The sequence below is a fragment of the Helobdella robusta genome, assembly GCF_000326865.2.
Source record: "Helobdella robusta unplaced genomic scaffold HELROscaffold_40, whole genome shotgun sequence".
Classification (NCBI taxonomy): Eukaryota; Metazoa; Annelida; class Clitellata; order Rhynchobdellida; family Glossiphoniidae; genus Helobdella; species Helobdella robusta.
In genome coordinates, this window is record NW_008704903.1 from 1,541,307 (window position 1) to 1,560,159 (window position 18,853).

Here is an 18,853-nt window from a genome sequence, read left to right on the forward strand (position 1 = left end):
ACCTGTACAATCTCTATAGTGAGATCATCATGAGAAAGATAGATGATCTACCTGGAATATCCATTGGAGGCGTAAATATTAACGGGAGCAGTTAATGTTTTTTGGTTACACCATGCGGAAAGAAAGAATGGAAAATCTAACAACTACTGGAAAGATTGCAGGAAAAGAGATTGCGGGCAATAACGAATAACATTTGTGAAGTCCTTGTGTCACTTGTTGAATATCACCACATTTCAACTACTACAAAGTGTTAAAGATCGGGTTTTGTGGAGGTCGATGGTCGCCAATGTCCTGAAAGGATAAGGCACGGAGAGGAGAAGGATCATACATTCTAATATAAAGCATTAAACCAAGCGCTTGATAATGAGTGAAATAAATTTAAAATGCTAATACGCTAAAAGTAAACTTAACTCAAATATCTTTGCCGTGTAACAAACATTTTTTAAATCTAACTTTCTTTTATTATGATATAATTATTTTTAATTTGTAAATTATATTTTTATTTAAATATATGCAAATTTTAAATATGTTTGATATGCTTATGCGTATTATCTTAAGACTGAAACTCAACAATGGAAAAAATGTTTTTAAAATTTAGAATTTCAATTTAAAAAAAAATCAATAAAAAATAATTTTATCATTTGCATATTTGTCATAAGTTTTTTTTTATGAAACTCAAATAAATTAATTATTTAGTTGTTAAATAAATTTAATCAATTTTCAATGAAGACGCTTAAAAAACAGAGTAAAAATATGTGAAGAAAGAGTAAAGTTCAGGTCTAACTAACAAGCAAGATCTAATTCTTCATTTATTTTTTAATTATTCAATAAAGTTTTATATTATTAAGTAGTAAGTAACTGAATTAAACTAAACAACATCACACACACTAAATTCAGCAAACAAGTTGATGGCATTTTCCATCTTTGAATCTTCTCTACCTACTTTGAAAATTAAATTAATTAAATCATAGCTCTGTTCTGCTCTAACTATATAATTTTGTTATATTTATATTATATATTATTTTGTATTATATTTTATATTACAGTATTAAAGTTAAGGATTAATAAATTGTAGTTCAAATTATTTTATTTCACCATAGATTAAGTTAGTGAATGGCTACAGATAATTATATATATATATATATATATATATATATATATATATAATAACTATTTAATCTTTCTTGTACACTCAAAGATCTATTGTATGTGTATTAATGTATTATACATCAATGGGGAATGGTAATTGAAGTTGCATATTATGTACACACACACACAAGATATCTACACACATATATATATACACAAACACACATACATACACAAACACACACACACATAAATATATATATATATATATATATATATATATACATTTGACATTTTATTTACAGTTTGCAGAAAATCAGTTAAATATACTGTTTTCATCAACATTATTAAAGTCACACAGTTGCACAGCACATGCATGCGAGCTAATTAGCTTGAGAAGGAGGTGCTTTTAAATAAAAATTTAAAAATATAATTCCAACTGTTTTTTAAATTATAACATTAATGATAATAATAATAAATAAATAAATAAATAATAAATGAATATTAACAATAATAATAGCAAATAATAATAATAATGATAAGATAGCAAAAAAATTGATGATATAGCATCATCAGACTAATTGATTCTCGTGAGATGACAAGAAAAATCATCACATCAACAATAACATTAATAACAACAAATATAATAATAATAATAAATTAATAATAATAATAAGTTACCATCTTCAACGTCATCAAAATGGTCCTAAATAGATACTTCAAGCCTAGAAAATTACTCTTAAGCTTTCTATTCATAATCGGGTTATTAATGCTCTTCGAACTCTGGAAGCTAAACTACTGGCCGCTAGATGGCGCGTTAAGAACGACGGCCATGACGTCACTGAATAATAATAATAATAATATGAACAATATTAATAATAATAATTTTTATGGAATTATGAAGAAGAAATGGGATGAAGATGATGGCATGACAGCTGGTGATAATAAATTCATTGGTAGTGGTAGTACTAGTTACAATAATAATAACAACAATAATAACAATAATTATAATAACAACATCAACAATAATAATAATAAAGAAGTAGATGATAACAGAGTGGTGACAAGTTATATTCACCGTGATGGTGGCATTGTTATTAATAATAATAATAATACTAATAACAAAAACATTAATAAGAAGAATAACAATAATAGCGTTAATAACATTGATAATGTCATCGAAAATAATAATAACAATAATGATAATGATAATAATAATGATGATATCAATAAGAAGAAAAGAATCAAGGAGGATACTAAAGCAATGATCAGCAGCAACAACATCAACAACAACACTAATAGTAATAAAAACAACAATAATAATAAGAATAATAATAATAACAACGACGATGACGACGACGTTGAGTTTGTTGGTAAAAAGGTGAAGAAGAAGATGGGAAAGAAATCTTTTTCTAAAATCAAGTACTATTATATATGTATATATATATATATATATATATATATATATATATACATATAGAGAGAGAGAGAGAGAGAGAGAGAAGAAAAGAGAGAGAAAGATATACCAACAGTAATGGTTATGATGATTGTAAAACACAGAAAGCCAAGAAAAATTTCTTAAAAGCCAGCTATTTGACTTGATTTAACTAGTAAAAGTTTGTAAGGGTAACTAGTAAACTAGTAAAAGTTTGACAGTGTTAATAAATTAAGATGATGGCCAATGTTTTAAAATTTCATTCATGAATAGTAATAATAATTTTAGACATTCTGATTATTATTTTAATTATTGTTATTGTTTGTTTATTATTATTATTTATTTGTTATTTCAGATGCAATATTAATGATCTGTACAATATTGATTGTTACAAAGGCAAGAATTCGTACATTCTCATTCCGTTCGATTTTATTCAGAGCTATTTTGAGGTTGCTATTGTTTGTTTGTTTGTCTGTCTGTTTGTGTGTCTGTCTGTTCGTTCGTTCGTTTGTTTGTTTGTCCGCCGTTAGTGATAATGATTAAGTTACTAATTATTACTGAAGCGTTTTTGGTTTCAATTTTTCACTATCATAGTCTTCTACTTATTGCTATCATCAGCGAAAGTTACTATCACCGTCAAAACCGTCATCTTCATTACGTCATCATCTTTACGTCACCACGATTACGTCACCACCATCATCATCATCATTATCAAGATTAATGGAAGAATGGTGAACAATGGAAGCCAGGTCTTCAAGTGGGAGCATTCAAATGGAAGACTGCACGCTGTTGGTGGCGATGATGACGACGATGGTGGTGGTGGTGTGGTTGATGATGGTCATGATGATGACGACGATGATGGTGATGATTCGGCTGATTGGGGTGTGATGATGAAGATGATTGTGATGATGATGACGATTGTGATGATTGTGATGGTTAGATGATTGCGATGATGATGAAAATACTGATGATGATCTTATAAATAATAATAACAACAACTATAATAATAATAATGATAATAATTCATTCTCGTCACCCTAGGTGTCGCATTATGATGAAGTCATTGAAGCTATCGGCCGCGATAATAATAATAATAAAAAGAAAAATAACAAAAATAACAACAGCAATAATAATAATATTATGGTTAAGCATAATTATAAGCCGGTGGAGAATTTTTTATTCTTCGGTAATTATGACGTTGAATTTAGAGATAGAGTTAAGTGCGTAAGCGCCAGAGATGGTAGGTTTATTATTATTATTATAGTTTATTATTATTATTTTTATAGTTTATTATTATTGTTGTTGTTGTAGATTCCATTACTACCTAGTTATTGTTTAGATAATCGCCATCTTTGATATTATCATCATCATCATTACAGTCGCCGTCATCATTATCATCATCTTCGACACCATCATCATCATCTTCGCCACCATCATCATCATCTCCGTCGTCATTATGACGTCATTGTCATCGTTATGACGTCATTTTGTCATTGATATCACTATCAGGAGTTCCTATCTCGACTCAGTGGGGTGCTCACGGATACCGGTACGTCGTCCAAATCGCTCAGTATGGCCTCAGCCATTACAGTAAACAGAGGATAGAGCACAAACAGCATAGATATGAGAATGGCGAACAAAGATATAAGAGTGATGAGAAAAGAAGCGTGAACGATAAGTTAAACAGGGAGAATGGTAACCAGAGAAATGTAAACGATAAACAAAGAAATGAAAATAATAATCCAAAGAACGATAACGAAAGCGGTTTGAGTGCTGAACAAACAAATGTAAATGGTGAACAAAGACATCTAAGTGATAAACAAAGATACGACAGCAATGATTATAAACAACAACAATATCAGCAACAGTATAACCTAATAGCAAATGATCTTAACACGAAATGGCTCTACGTTAATAACGCTAAAGATGACGATAATAATAATAATAATACTGGATATGACGATGACGATGGTATAGATGATAATGATGATAGTAATAATAAGAATAATAATAAAAACAATAAGAATAATAATAACCACGACCCAAACCTGGGTAGTATTATATTTGTCGGCGAGAGGACCACTGCCGACGATGGTTACATGTTTCATAATAATAATAACAACAATCATAATAATAATAATAACAATAATCATAATAATGATAATAATAATTATCTTAGCGAAGATTTACTCATTCTGAATCATCTCGCCCGTCAAAATGATGAGGATGGTGATAATAATAATAAAAATAATAATAACAGTAATAATAATAGTAATAACAGCAATAATAATAATACCTATGATGATGATGATAATAATAATAATAATGATAATAATAATAAAGATGACGATGGTAACGATAGTTATAGCGAAAAGTTGAGGCTGGAAAGAGCCAACGAAAGCGCTCTTTATGACGCCTTCGTTGGAGGCGCTGGTGGTCGCGACGATGACGACGACGTTCGTAATATTGACAATAAATATAACTATTACAATGATTACAATTACAAGGAGGGCAATAGGGCTAACCACTACTATGGTAATAGTTACAATGGTGCGGCCGCTGGTGGTACCGATGTCCATCATGGCATTGGGGGGAGTAGGGAAGTTGCTAGAGAAGGCAGAGTGCTAAGGGGTAAAAGAGATAATAATAATAATAACATAAATGATAATCATATAGAAGATGACAATGAGAATAATAAAAATGATAATGCTAACAATGGTAATAATAATAATAATAGTAATAATAAAGATAAACCGTACCTACATATCATTTGGTCTCATAAAAACGACAATATCAGAGATACTGATACTTTCAATAATAATAACAATAATAATAATAATAATATCAACAACAGCAACAACGAAAATGACCAAGAGATCCACTTCTACACATCTACAACTATAGACCAGCAACAATTTTACATGTTAAACATTCCCAAGTCGCTATCATCATCATCATCGTCGTCTACGCAATCATCATCATCATCGTCGTCTACACAATCATCATCATCATCATCGTCGTTATTATTTTTTTCATTTGATCTGTTCGCGATGTCCGCTTGCTCCATTACCGCCGTTATTAAAGCTCACGTCGGTCACGTGCTCTACAGAATTCACTACGTCACTCGGGACGATGACGTCACCGTCAATGGGTGAATAGTAGTAGTAGTTGTAGTAGTAGTAGTGGTAGTAGTAGTGGTAGTAGTAGTAGTGATAGAAGTTTCAGTTGTTGTCGTAGCAGTTTTAGTAGTTGTATTAGTAGCAGTTGTAGTAGTTGTAGTAATGATAATGCTGATAGTATATAATAATAATTATTATTATTATATTATTATTATTATTAATTATTTTAGGACAGATATATATTATGGTATGGGTTCTGAATTAGGATGGCATAATTTATCGAGGAACCTTTTTGCTGATCTTAAAATGGTATTTCGATCGCCTTAACTGCGTCATAATTTTATAATTATAAATATAATTATAATAATATCATTCAATATAAATCTAATTATAATAATATCAATCAATATAATCGATAATTATAATTATCGATTGTATTGATAGTATAATTAATTATTATAATTATACTCGTAGTGATTAAAATTTGTAAGAGTTTCCCAAAGCGTGAGAGAGTTACGTTTTCGCGACACGTCAATTTCAGCCTATCGGGCCTCGAGTTGAGAGGCAGTGGTCGAATCTTGAATTTGAAACTGACCAATAACATTCATTCTCAGATTGTATTCCAAGTTTCTGATTGGCTGGTTAAAAAGTAAGTTTTGTATTGTTAGGATCTCTTTTAAATTCTTATCTGTCTGTCTAACTTTCATTCAGTCATTCATTCTTCATTTGTTCAATCGATCGATCTCACCACTTTTAACATCATCACTGCCACCAGTCAGGACCAATATGGCGGCTGGCCGATACCTGTAGAGAGGAAATTCCCGGGTCTAAAAAAGAAACTGAAACCGGGCTGGTACTCGTCAATGGGTCAAGGTCACGCAATGTCTCTCCTATCTAGGTCGTTCGAAACCAGCCGCGACTTGACCTATTTAAGAGCGGCATTTCGAGCAGCGACGCCGTTTCTAGTGGCCGGAAAAGACGGCGGCGTTTTGGCGTATTTGTTCGGGAAGCTTCCATGGTACGAGGAATACCCAACCGTGCCGTCGACCTTCGTTCTGAATGGGTTCATGTACGCCTTGTTCGGCCTCTACGATCTGGCCGTTACATTAGAGAATTTAAGATTTGGCGGTGAGGCCTTGAGCGATGATGGTGATGGTGGTGGCGGGGGTTATAATTATAATGAGGTGAGGTTCAAAGGTCGAAAGTTCAAGGTGAAGGTTGGCGGCGGTGCTGGTGGTCCGGAGGATGGCGAGAGCGTTGAAGCGATTGATGATGCCGAGTTGCTAAGGTTACTACTCTCCAGTGATGAAGACGATGATGAGGGTGGCAATATTGATAATAATAATAATAATCACCAAAATAATAATAATAACATTGGTGACAGCAACAACGGTGATAACAAAAACAAGATAGAATCAGACATAATTCAAAGGTCGAGGCACTTACTATCGAGTAACAACGACGACAACAACAACAACAATAATAATAATAACAACAATAATAATAATAATAACAACAATAATAATAATAATTACGTTTCGCAAGAATCATTCCACCGACCACAAACAACGACAACATTGCCAACGAATCAGAGACAGCACCACCAACAGTATTCGACAAAACCGACAGCCGAGAAACCGACAGACGAAAAATCGACCGATTTTGCCGCAGCTAAACGAAGCCTTACACTAACTACACCAAGCCAGCTATTCGAAGTCGGTATGCGGACACTCGGTATCGCATTACCGCTATTCGATACCGGATCCGGATCCTTTTACGATCTCAATCACTTTACACACCCGGGAGTCACTCCCAATCTAGCGCGCTGGGACTACCATACAACACACATCAATCAGTTCATGATGGCGTCGTTGATATGTAACTACCGTAGTCACTGTGGTAGCGGCAATAGCAACAGTGGCAGTAGTAGTAGCGGCAGTAACAACAGTGGCAGTAGTAGTAGCAGCAGCAGAAAGAATAGTAATACTGGGGACCATATCGAGAGTAGTGGTAATAATATTATTGATTATATCAAAAATAATTGTAGTTATAATGTTCTAAGTTATAATTATAATATTAATAAAAGAAGGATCGTTGAGGTTCAGAGCGTGTGTTGGAAGGTTTTTAATAAGTTTATAAATCGGTGGAGTAAATACTTGAAAGGGTTTAGGGCAGAGCATAATTGATTGGTTGATTAATGATTGGTTGATTGATGATTGGTTGATTGATTGATTATTGGTTCGTTGATTGATTGGCTCGTTAGTGATTGGTTGATTGCTTTATGATGAACAGTTGGCTTGTTGGATATTATTGATCGATTGGTGATTGGTTGTTGATTAACTGAATGAATGAATGATGTTGATTAACGATTGATTGAACTGATGAACGACACCATTATGTTAATTATACCAAATCAAATAAAATTTTAAAAAAAGTAGAGAATAATTTATTTGTAATGGTTGATTTCGTATGTTTTGTTATCAGTAAATGTACACACACATACGCACAAACACAAATATATTATATTTATTATTATATTAAATCATGTTATATTATGTTGCCGCAATTGTTTAACCATTATATTCCAAGAACATTTGTATATATTTTATAAATTTGTTTAAATGTATGTATGAATGTGTGTAATATATATATATCTGTGTGTTTGTTTGTTTATTCTTTTAATCATTCATATCAAGATAGTTATTATATATACGTATGGGTCGATCGATCTCTTGCTATTATTATTATTACTATTATTGTTATATGTTTTAATGTTATTTTTTGTTATAATGGTTATATGCACTATTTTATTTATATACACATATGTACACACATGTATACTTATCTTATCTCTATCTTTCTGTGTTCTCTCTTATAATCGAAATGTTAAATTGGAATTTAACTAACGCCGGATATGCTACTATTTTCATCAATAATTGCATATATATATTTATTTATTTATTTAATATATATATGATATATAATATATATATTCGTTCGTTCGTTGTCAGTTGCATTTAATATTTCGTTTTTTTCTCGGATTTTTTTTCTGGCAATTTTGGTATTGCTTCGTCCAGAAAATTCAGGTGAGTGTTTTTTTTGTTTTTTAGAGATATTAAATTTAATGGTTTAATTCGCATTATTTATTTTCGTTTCTTGTGCGTTACAGTTGTTCGAACTTAATACCCGTCGCCTTCAGTACAATACAGTTATACAGACTTGTCAAGGGGTCGGCTACAACAATACACAGTGTGCAGCTGTATACAAGTTTATGGGAGTAAAACTAGTAAGCTTTACTTTGTTTTCCATTTTCATAAAATTTATTTAATTAGTTTCAACAATGTTCAGTAAAAATAAAATAACGCTAATTTACAAACTCTTCAAAGCATCAAATATCTATGTTTTTTTATAAAATAATATAAAAACTTACAAATGTTAGGATTATTAGGCTGTTTAAATAATTTTTGAGGAATGTTCAGCTGCTAAAATGTAATGTCTGTCATTTAGTGTTATAGTCTGAAGCAGTCCCGCACACCATCATGCCATTTGCAGTTTTCAAATGAGAGGAGAGGCTTCTTGGCTTGGTTATTTGTGTTGTCACCCGTGTAATCAGCGAGATTAACATCGTCGTGGATGCAATCAATTCCCTCTTAACCAGTGGCGGAATATCAGGAGGCATAAACTCTTTTTTTCAACGCTGCGTATTTGAGTACAAAAACAGAAGGTAACGCAGATACATGAACTGTTTACACTTTTTAGCTCTGGCTGCATCATCAACAGGTAGATGCTTTAGCCGGTCACAAATGAATGAAGGATAGGTCTTATTGCTGTTCCACTAGGTGATGAGTTTGACGGTAGACTCTCAGCGCCACTTATAATTTGATTCATTGGATAAATGTCCTGGACCTTTTATGCATTCAAGTTGTGCTTCGGCAAGTAATCCAGTGAAGAGTCTGAGTTTTTAGCATTATCAGCGTCCTCAACTTTAAATCCATCCATTTCAATCTTCGAGTTGTTGATTGCAGCCCCTTTGTTCATTTTTTTTCTTCCTCTTAATTGAATAAACTCATTTCAAAATAGTTTGCGTCTAAAATCTGCAGCTTGTTCTTCTTATTATATATGCCGACATAGTGCTTGCATGAATTAAGACCTGAGAATGACTCTTTGCTGTCCAAGAAGACTGTATATTTAACTTTAGAGTCAGACGTGGTACATTTTAATTTCCTCTGTCGTTTTTTTAGGATCTAATAGGCTGTACGAATTTTTCTTGTTCCGACTATCCTTACGCACTTTCCTGCTTTTGAATTCTCCGAGATTTCTTATGTCGGCAGATCTTTTCTTTCTTCTACTCAACTGAATCCTCTCATCTTCATTTTGCGAATGAAACATGGCGACCAGGAAGGCCTGGTTTCGTGGACTGGTCCTCGGGTTGTTTAGTTGAACGCCGATTGATGATGGGTACCATCTGTAAATGTTTATATGGTGTGAACTGTTAATGGATCTTGTGGTCAGTATCTTCAAGTAAGCTTTCTTAAGCTTGTACGTCGTGGGTATTTTGCTTAAAATGAACGTCAAGTTCGTGACTGGAGATGGTCGGTAGGCTGATCTCATGCTGTAACTTCTATCGGCGAGACAGACTGTTGTCAGAATTTCGAAGGGTTTTCTAGAAAATTGGATCGAATTCGCTTTCTAAGCTTCTGTCGATGTTGCTGTTTTTGTTTTTATCGTAATTCATTATGAATTTTAATTGCACATTCAACATCAAACAAGAAAATTGGGGAAAGAAAATGCCAGAGCAATCGGCGGATATTTTATATTTTAAACTTTTAATTTTTAAACGCGGAGATAGTACGATCGATTATTTACATTAAAATTATATTATCGGATGTGAAGTGAAATTAAAAATGCCTTCCAAATGACTGTTGAACCAATCAGATATTTGAAATAATTGATGCCAAATCAGTAAATAACATTCAACATCAATCCATTCAGGTGAGGACAAAGTGATTGATGGTTCTAAGGATCATCACTGATATCATTATATTTTTGGCTGGTTTGACCATCATTATCAACGTTATTGTTAATATTATTATTATTGTCAATAATAAAAAAGGCATCATCACTGAATTCATTATCATTATATTTTTTACTTGATTCTGCGTCTTCGACCATCCATACTTTCAGATTGTTGGTCTCATCCTTATGCCCTTTCAATATTTTCCAGACCTTTCTCCATTGAATGAATATGCAGATGTCATTTTTGCAGGCCGCATAGACAAACTTGCTGTCAGTTTTTAGGCAAGTTCTTCATCTTCTTCTTTAGCCTGTTATTAACTATTACTAGTAATGGCCAACATCGTCGTGGCATTCGTCAACTCCATATGCATTCTCCTTAACTTCATCATCATCGATTTCATCGTACTGACCGCAATGTTATTTTCTGGGTGTTTTCCCCTTCTGGCTCAGAGACGTAGCACTCATAGAATCCAGCCAGGAATGTGTAAGATCCCACACCGATTCCGATTTGAGTCATCGAGAAACGAATCGGTGCGTGTGGTGGCCTCACTGTTGCCAGCCGTTTCGGTTTGGTTCGCGTCATGTAGCGGAAAGCTGAATGAAGGAATAAAATAAGGTCTGAGAAAATTTTTCATATTTGTTGAAATATATCTTTCAAATATGTAACAACAAATATATCTAGAGAACAACGAATTTCACATTTAACAATCAAGCAACATGTGGACGGCTGACAAAATACCACAAACATTTTGAGCCGTGGACGAACAAATGAATACAAACAAAGAAACAAACAAACATGCATACACCCGACAAACAAACAAACACAGACAAACATACACTCAGAAAACAAACAAAAATTGAACATTGAAGAAACACTCCCAGATTAAGATACAACCAGGAAACAAATGATTAGACAATACACAAACAAGCATGTGAATAACATGTGACCAACATGTGACAAACTATATACAAACAAACAATAGACATACAAAAGAAAAAAATACAAACGCGAAACAACTCTAAAAATCAACCGCCAAACAAACAAATCGATCAACAATATACGAAACAATTCTGAAAGAAACACGTGCCAAACATAGTAATTAAACAACAACAAAATCACCATTCGTTCATTCAGTTACTAAAATTTAATTTTTAACATAAATGATTTGTAAAGAATGCATTAATTCATTCGTAATTCTTTTGTGCATAAAAATTCATTCAACAATCTTTCAAATATTGATGCATTGATTTATTCATTTCGTTTCATTATTTAGAAAATTCAATTTTCAACAAATATCAAAAGAAATGCCAACGTAAAGAACCCATTAAATCGTTAATTCGTGCATCCATCCATGAATTAATTCAGTCATTTAGAATTTATATCACCAATAATTAATTTATTAAATCAAACAATTTAATTCATACCTTTTTTTCTCTCTTTCAAGGAAAGCTTTAACACGTTCAACGCAATTCATTTTTCCTGCAAATAGAAAAGGACAGACTCGTACGATCGGAGGGCTTATATACGAACTGTCAGCCAAGTTTCTTTGTCTACTACGTGCCGGTCAAACAACAACAACCACAACGACAATAAAAATTCAACTGTGGATAATGATACCATGTGAATCGTATACATTTCTATACTATATATGCATATTAAACTCATATGAACAAGGGTATTATAATGTATTTCATATATATTTCATATATCATACACATTATCTATATACATTTCATATATGATACACATATCAATATACATTTCATCTCTCGCTCTCTCTCTCTCTCTTTCTCTCTCTCTCTCTCTTTCTGAATATATAATAGGTAAACGTAGGCTCACACACCCACAAACACACACACACGCACAAACACAAAATTTGCTAATTTTTATTAACAAAGATGACCTTGCATGTACGTATATACTGAATGTACTTTGTGTATGAACTGCTTATTATTATTGATGGGTAGATCTATAAAAAGCATGTATTTATTAAATTATTAAATGTTATACATTGTTACATACACACACACACACACACAAACACACACTCTTTCTCTCTCTCTCTCTCTCCCTCGCTCACACGCACACACATGCACACACATATACACACATTTCCCTAAAATACAAAACAAGCAATGTTTATTTGTTGATATAAACAATTTTTACAGCTGCGTAAGCTGCTTGGACTCGCTGCTGATTTCTGACTAATTAGCTACCAGGCTTGCTTGTAAATAGCTACAACTATAACCTTGTCATCCAGTATACTCCTAGATATGGCACGTTAAACATCCGTACCGTCCATATGATTTAATATAATAAACCAAAGAACCAATGAAATTATTTGGATTAATCTTATGAAAACTGAAAATCGGAGGCTATTAACGCTAAAACATTCGATCAAATACATACGTATACAATTTTATCACATTACTTCACCCAACGAAATGAAACATTAGTATCAAATAAGACCTCGATTATAAAAATAGGAATATTAAGTTCGCAGTTAAATATCTACCTTGCGGTATTTCGTTTCCATAATAATAACCAGGTTGAAACGCAATAGAATGACAAATATTATTTATTATTTTTACGATTTTTAACACTTTTTACGACTCGGGGAGAATTTTTTTAAAATTTGTGTTTCCTTTCTTTGGTCATAATGTCTGGGCGACGACCTTTCCTGGCGAACATGCTCTTGCGGGCCGCATGAAATATTTCATAGTTTTCATAATAATAACCACGATAGGACGTGAGAGACGTATATTTCATTTTCTATTATCGCATATTTCAGGCGCAATAACGCACAGGCAGTACATATTCTAGACGGGAATATCTTTGCAATCGAAGTCTGTAACAGCAAGGAAGGATCAGCAGTAATTGTAGTCGCCTCAGCAACGGCTTGAGTAGTAGCAGCTGCAATGGTAGTAGCAGTGACTGACTCTCGCCTAAGGATACCATTTCAACCGACCCACAAGACACGTGTATGATAATAGTTCATTGAAAAAGAATCACATAAGACAATCTTTATTTACATTAAAACATACATAATACTTTACAACATACACATATATACATATATTTATAATACATAGATAGATATATATATATATAAGTTTAACACTTATATATATATGTGTGTGTGTAAATATATGTATATATAGCTCATTATAGCAATAATGTAGTTCATCATATTCATTACATTACAAGACATCTGGAATTATGACTTGATGGAGTTATGGAGAGGACGTCGTTATCTTCAGCGCTGCAATCGTCGATCTCAACAACGATGTAATCTTCTTCATCTTTTTCTTCATATTTTTTTTCATCTTTTTCGCCATCATTTGGGACATCATCAGCTGCACCACCATCAGCAACTGGACAACCATTATTTGCTGCGTCGCCATCATCGTCACCAGAACCACTAGATTCAAAACAACCAAATTCAGAACTACCAAATTCAGAACCACTAGATTCAGAACTACAAAATTCAGAGCTATCGTCGTCAGAATCATCACTGTCAGAGCTATAGGATTCACTGGAGTCGTCATCACTTTCACTTGATGAAGACGATTCAACCTGAAAATGATAATATGTACTAACAATAACACACTATGTACTCACTCACATACACTCGAAGCAATATACGAGGCAACATTAAGCTAAGGGATGGCTATTAAACAACATTCCCAAACCTCATCTAGGTTTACGTTCACAGCTGACGATGACGACAAAATGGCTTCCGCTGTAGTTGATTGTTGTTGATGATACATGAATAAGCAGACATTATCGTCGTCGGCCTTCAAATCCAATTGGTTGCAAAGCTCTTCATATTTCTTTCGTATATTTTTTGTCATCTCAACATTTTTCTTTTCTATTAATAATCCTGGTGTTGTGGTAATTTCTTGTTTTTCATTCATAGCGGCTGCTTCTACTGCTGCTTCTTCAGCGGTTGTTGCTTCTAGCTTTGTAGCCACATCATTTTTTAAATCATTACCATCGCGACCATCTGCTGACTCAGTCTGTTAGGATGGAGGAATTAATTATTAATCGAAACATTGAAACACACACACACACAATCATATAAACTAATATTAATTTTACATAACTGAATAACTATTAAAGAGAGTTTTTAAACAAAAACCTTATCTGATGGTGTTATTGCTGCTGTTGCCGTAACATTCTCAACATTATCTTGTACAGCTGCTGATGCTATCAAGGAATTTTCTGCATTGGATGTCGCCAAAGAATCTTCTGCAGTTGACGCCATCGAAGTGACTTCTGCCGCAGTTGATATAAAAACGTCTTCGCTAGCTAATATGTAAGAGTCATCGGCTGTTGAATCAAATGACGTCGAAAAGAAGTCTGCCGATGTTGGCGTTATCAGAGGTGCGGGGAGCATTAATTCTGAAGTTGGCGTCAAATAAATTTCCTGATAATTATCTGTTGGTTGGTCGACATAGCAGAGGTAGTAGCCACGAGGGAGAGGGTAATATGAGGTTTGATCCTCTGGCAGAATTGAAAGTTGGAGAACTTTCTCACCCGAATGATGGGCCGGTTCACCATTGTGAACACGTGGTGGTTCTACTAAGACGCCACCCTCCTTCTGCCTGGCTTCATTATTATCGATCTCTTGATTATTCGACATATTTGGTGTAGATTGTAGATCTGGAATTTTATTTGATTATATTACAGTATATTATAAATTTAAATATATCGATTGAATAAAATTAAACATCTTATTACTGAATATTAGTGATAATTTAGTTTAATGAATTAAATAAAAAAAGTGCAACGATCATACGTATAAGCACACAGCACACGCAAACTACAAAACAATGAAAATCATTCCTTCAGTTTTTATTGTTATTAAATTTATTCCTCAAATGAACTACCTAAAAATCAAGTTATTATTTTTAAGATTTAATTGCCAATTTTTTCATCTATAAGTTAATTAATAATGTTAATAACTAACATAAAACATATTAAATATACCATGTAAAATAACTACCCCAGTCGGTCTTGGAATCAAAGCGAACCAAAACGAAAATTTGGACTCTATATATCAGGCAGATCAAGCAATCGAAGCAATGAAATTGCATATGAACTCTATACAGATGCTATACATTTAAATACAAAATATAAACATAAAAGATTGTAAATATATATGCAAACACATGTGCGTACTATATTGTAAACACGTGTGTGTGTATACGTATTCATGTGTGTGTTCATGTTCATGTTTATCAGTTGATATAAGCAATAGTTCCAACAGCTGTTAATGCTCGTTGCTGAATTCTGACTCGGATCCACCAGGCTAGCTTGAAAATAGTCACACAAATATACGCAACTTGGTAAGCACATGTGTCTGCGTATAAATTTACAACCTTATACGTATAGAGTTCATATGCAATTTCATTGTTTCGATTGTTTGATCTATGCTTGCTTGCGCCTGACTGCTATATATAGAGTCCAAACGTTTGTATGGGTTCACTTCGATTCGAAGTCTGGCTTGGACGTGATTTTTGCGTAGTTAGTTTGAAGAATAAATTTAATTATAATAGATAACTGAAAGCATTTTTTCCATTTTTTTGTAGTTTGCGTGTGTTGCGTGCTTTTAAGTATGATTGTTGCACATTTTTTTATTTAATTCATTAAACTAAATTATTACTTAATATTCAGTAATAAGATATTTAATTTTATTCGATCGATATATTTCAATTTTTAATAAAATACAAGGTCTACAATCTGCATCAAATATGTCGAATAATCAAGAGATCGATAATAATGAAGCCAGGCAGAGGGAGGGTGGCGTCTTAGTGGAACCACCACGTGTTCACAATGGTGAACCGGAGCATCATTCGGGTGAGAAAATTTTCCAACTTTCAATTCTGTCAGAGGATCAAACTTCATATTATTCTCTCCCTAGTGGCTACTACTTTGGCTATGTTGACCAACCAACATATAATTATCAGGAAATTTATTTGAAGCTAACTCCAGAAGACTTCATTCCGACGCCATTTGATTCATCAGCAGATGACTCTTACATATCAGCTAGCGAAGACGTTTTTATATCAACTGCGGCAGAAGTCACTTCGATGGCGTCAACTGCAGAAGATTCTTTGGCGACATCCAATGCAGAAAATTCCTTGATAGCATCAGCAGCTGTACAAGATAATGTTGAGAATGTTACGGCAACAGCAGCAATAACACCATCAGATAAGGTTTTTGTTTAAAAACTCTCTTTAATAGTTATTCAGTTATGTAAAATTAATATTAGTTTATATGATTGTGTGTGTGTGTGTTTCAATGTTTCGATTAATAATTAATTCCTCCATCCTAACAGACTGAGTCAGCAGATGGTCGCGATGGTAATGATTTAAAAAATGATGTGGCTACAAAGCTAGAAGCAACAACCGCTGAAGAAGCAGCAGTAGAAGCAGCCGCTATGAATGAAAAACAAGAAATTACCACAACACCAGGATTATTAATAGAAAAGAAAAATGTTGAGATGACAAAAAATATACGAAAGAAATATGAAGAGCTTTGCAACCAATTGGATTTGAAGGCCGACGACTTTGTCATCTGCTTAACCATGTCGTGTGATTATCATTGGTATCATCGTTTTTCTTCGATTTACTGCTCCCACAAATCTAGAAATGAAGAGGTAGAACAAAAAATAAGCATGATATTTGCAAAATATCGACATGATGATGAAAATCTAGAGAATGTATTCAAAGAAATTAAAAGTTTGGAGAAAATTTATGATATATGCGTGGACAAATTAACTATCGAAGTCATAGAAGCAACAAAAGTTCTTAAATCAAGTATAAGTAAGTATTTTGTTGTTCGTTTGTAGGAATGTGTGCATCTATGTATGTGTGTACGTACGTACGTATGCGTCTCTATGTATGTATGTATGTAGTATGTACGTATATTCAGCTAAAATGTACATATTTGGTGTGTGTGATTGTGTAAATGTATGTGTACGTATGTATATGGAAGTGTGTTTGTATGTGTATGTATGTCACTGTCATACAAATGATGTTTTTACAATTATGAAAATAATTTTTATAATTAATTATTTAAAATATAGTGGAGCCCGCGAAGCACTCGTGTTCGATGTGCAAAAGATCCACAGTGATGCGTGCTAGCGTCTTAAAAGAGGTGAAGCCTACATCAACATTGGCCCCAGTTACATCAGCAACATTGGAGACATCAATAACAAGAGAAATGACGTCATCAACAACAGCGGAAGCCATCTTTACGTCATCGTCAGCAGTGAACTGTACGTTAGATGAGGTTTGGGATGAGGCAGCAAATAATGGTGGTGCAGCTGATGAGGTCGCTGCTGATGATGGTTCATCAGCTGATGACGCCGCTGCTGATGCTGCAGATAATATTTATAATGGTGGTGCCGATGACAGAGCTACATCAGCGACAATTGATACAAGAGATTATACAAAAAATGAAAATAATCTGGCCGACTTTGACGTTTATAACTCTAATAATATTGCAAGGTGTGAAGACGACGAATGTCCTGTTAAAGATAATGATACAACATCCATGACTTTGTGGCGCCAGAGTAGGGATGATTATGGTATCGACGGTGATGACGACAAAACAAATGAAGATGAAAAAGATAAAAAAGAAGATAAAAAAGATGATGAAGAAGAAGAAGATAAAAAAGATGATGATGAAGAAGAAGAAGATAAAAAAGATGATGAAGAAGAAGAAGATAAAAAAGATGATGAAGAAGAAGAAGAAGATAAAAAAGATGATGATGAAGAAGAAGAAGATAAAAAAGATGATGAAGAAGAAGAAGATAAAAAAGATGATGAAGAAGAAGAAGAAAAAGAAAATGAAGAAGAATACGTCGTTGTTGAGACCGACGATTGCAGCGCTGAAGATGACGACGTCCTCTCCATAACTCCATCAAGTCGTAGCGACTCTGATTGTTCTCAATGTCTTGTAATGTAATGAATATGATGAACTACATTACTGCTATGATGAGCTATATATACATATATTTACACATATGTATGTGTTAAATATATATATATATATATAAATATATATATATAAATAATTATGTATTATAAATATATGTATATATGTGTATGTTGTAAAGTATTATGTATGTTTTAATGTAAATAAAGATTGTCTTATGTGATTCTTTTTCAATGAACTATTATC

The 18,853-nt window shown here is 33.2% G+C and overlaps 5 protein-coding genes across 5 annotated transcripts; 3 read left to right on the forward strand and 2 right to left on the reverse strand.

The window, feature by feature from the left end:
* Positions 1–439: 439 nt before the first annotated feature.
* Positions 440–2,511, forward strand: HELRODRAFT_192981 (hypothetical protein; the record flags this gene model as incomplete). Its single annotated transcript, XM_009025242.1, has 2 exons — positions 440–790; positions 1,395–2,511. A coding segment is annotated over exon 2 (720 nt), but the record flags the coding sequence as incomplete, so codon positions are not given.
* Positions 2,512–5,856: 3,345 nt separating this feature from the next.
* On the forward strand, positions 5,857–7,826 carry HELRODRAFT_142574 (hypothetical protein; the record flags this gene model as incomplete). The annotated part of the gene is made up of 5 exons (XM_009025243.1): positions 5,857–5,952; positions 6,135–6,292; positions 6,419–6,792; positions 7,360–7,513; positions 7,733–7,826. Coding segments are annotated over 5 exons (876 nt in total), but the record flags the coding sequence as incomplete, so codon positions are not given.
* A 2,017-nt stretch (positions 7,827–9,843) lies between these two features.
* On the reverse strand, positions 9,844–11,242 carry HELRODRAFT_177034 (hypothetical protein; the record flags this gene model as incomplete). The annotated part of the gene is made up of 3 exons (XM_009025244.1): positions 9,844–10,280; positions 10,794–10,927; positions 11,070–11,242. The coding sequence occupies 3 exons, from the start codon at positions 11,240–11,242 to the stop codon at positions 9,844–9,846; spliced, it is 744 nt and encodes a 247-aa protein (XP_009023492.1).
* Positions 11,243–13,855: 2,613 nt separating this feature from the next.
* Positions 13,856–15,305, reverse strand: HELRODRAFT_177035 (hypothetical protein; the record flags this gene model as incomplete). Its single annotated transcript, XM_009025245.1, has 3 exons — positions 13,856–14,236; positions 14,353–14,679; positions 14,802–15,305. The coding sequence occupies 3 exons, from the start codon at positions 15,303–15,305 to the stop codon at positions 13,856–13,858; spliced, it is 1,212 nt and encodes a 403-aa protein (XP_009023493.1).
* A 1,092-nt stretch (positions 15,306–16,397) lies between these two features.
* HELRODRAFT_192983 (hypothetical protein) lies at positions 16,398–18,637 on the forward strand (the record flags this gene model as incomplete). The annotated part of the gene is made up of 3 exons (XM_009025246.1): positions 16,398–16,881; positions 17,004–17,484; positions 17,754–18,637. The coding sequence occupies exons 1-3, from the start codon at positions 16,417–16,419 to the stop codon at positions 18,635–18,637; spliced, it is 1,830 nt and encodes a 609-aa protein (XP_009023494.1). The 5' UTR covers positions 16,398–16,416.
* Positions 18,638–18,853: the final 216 nt, after the last annotated feature.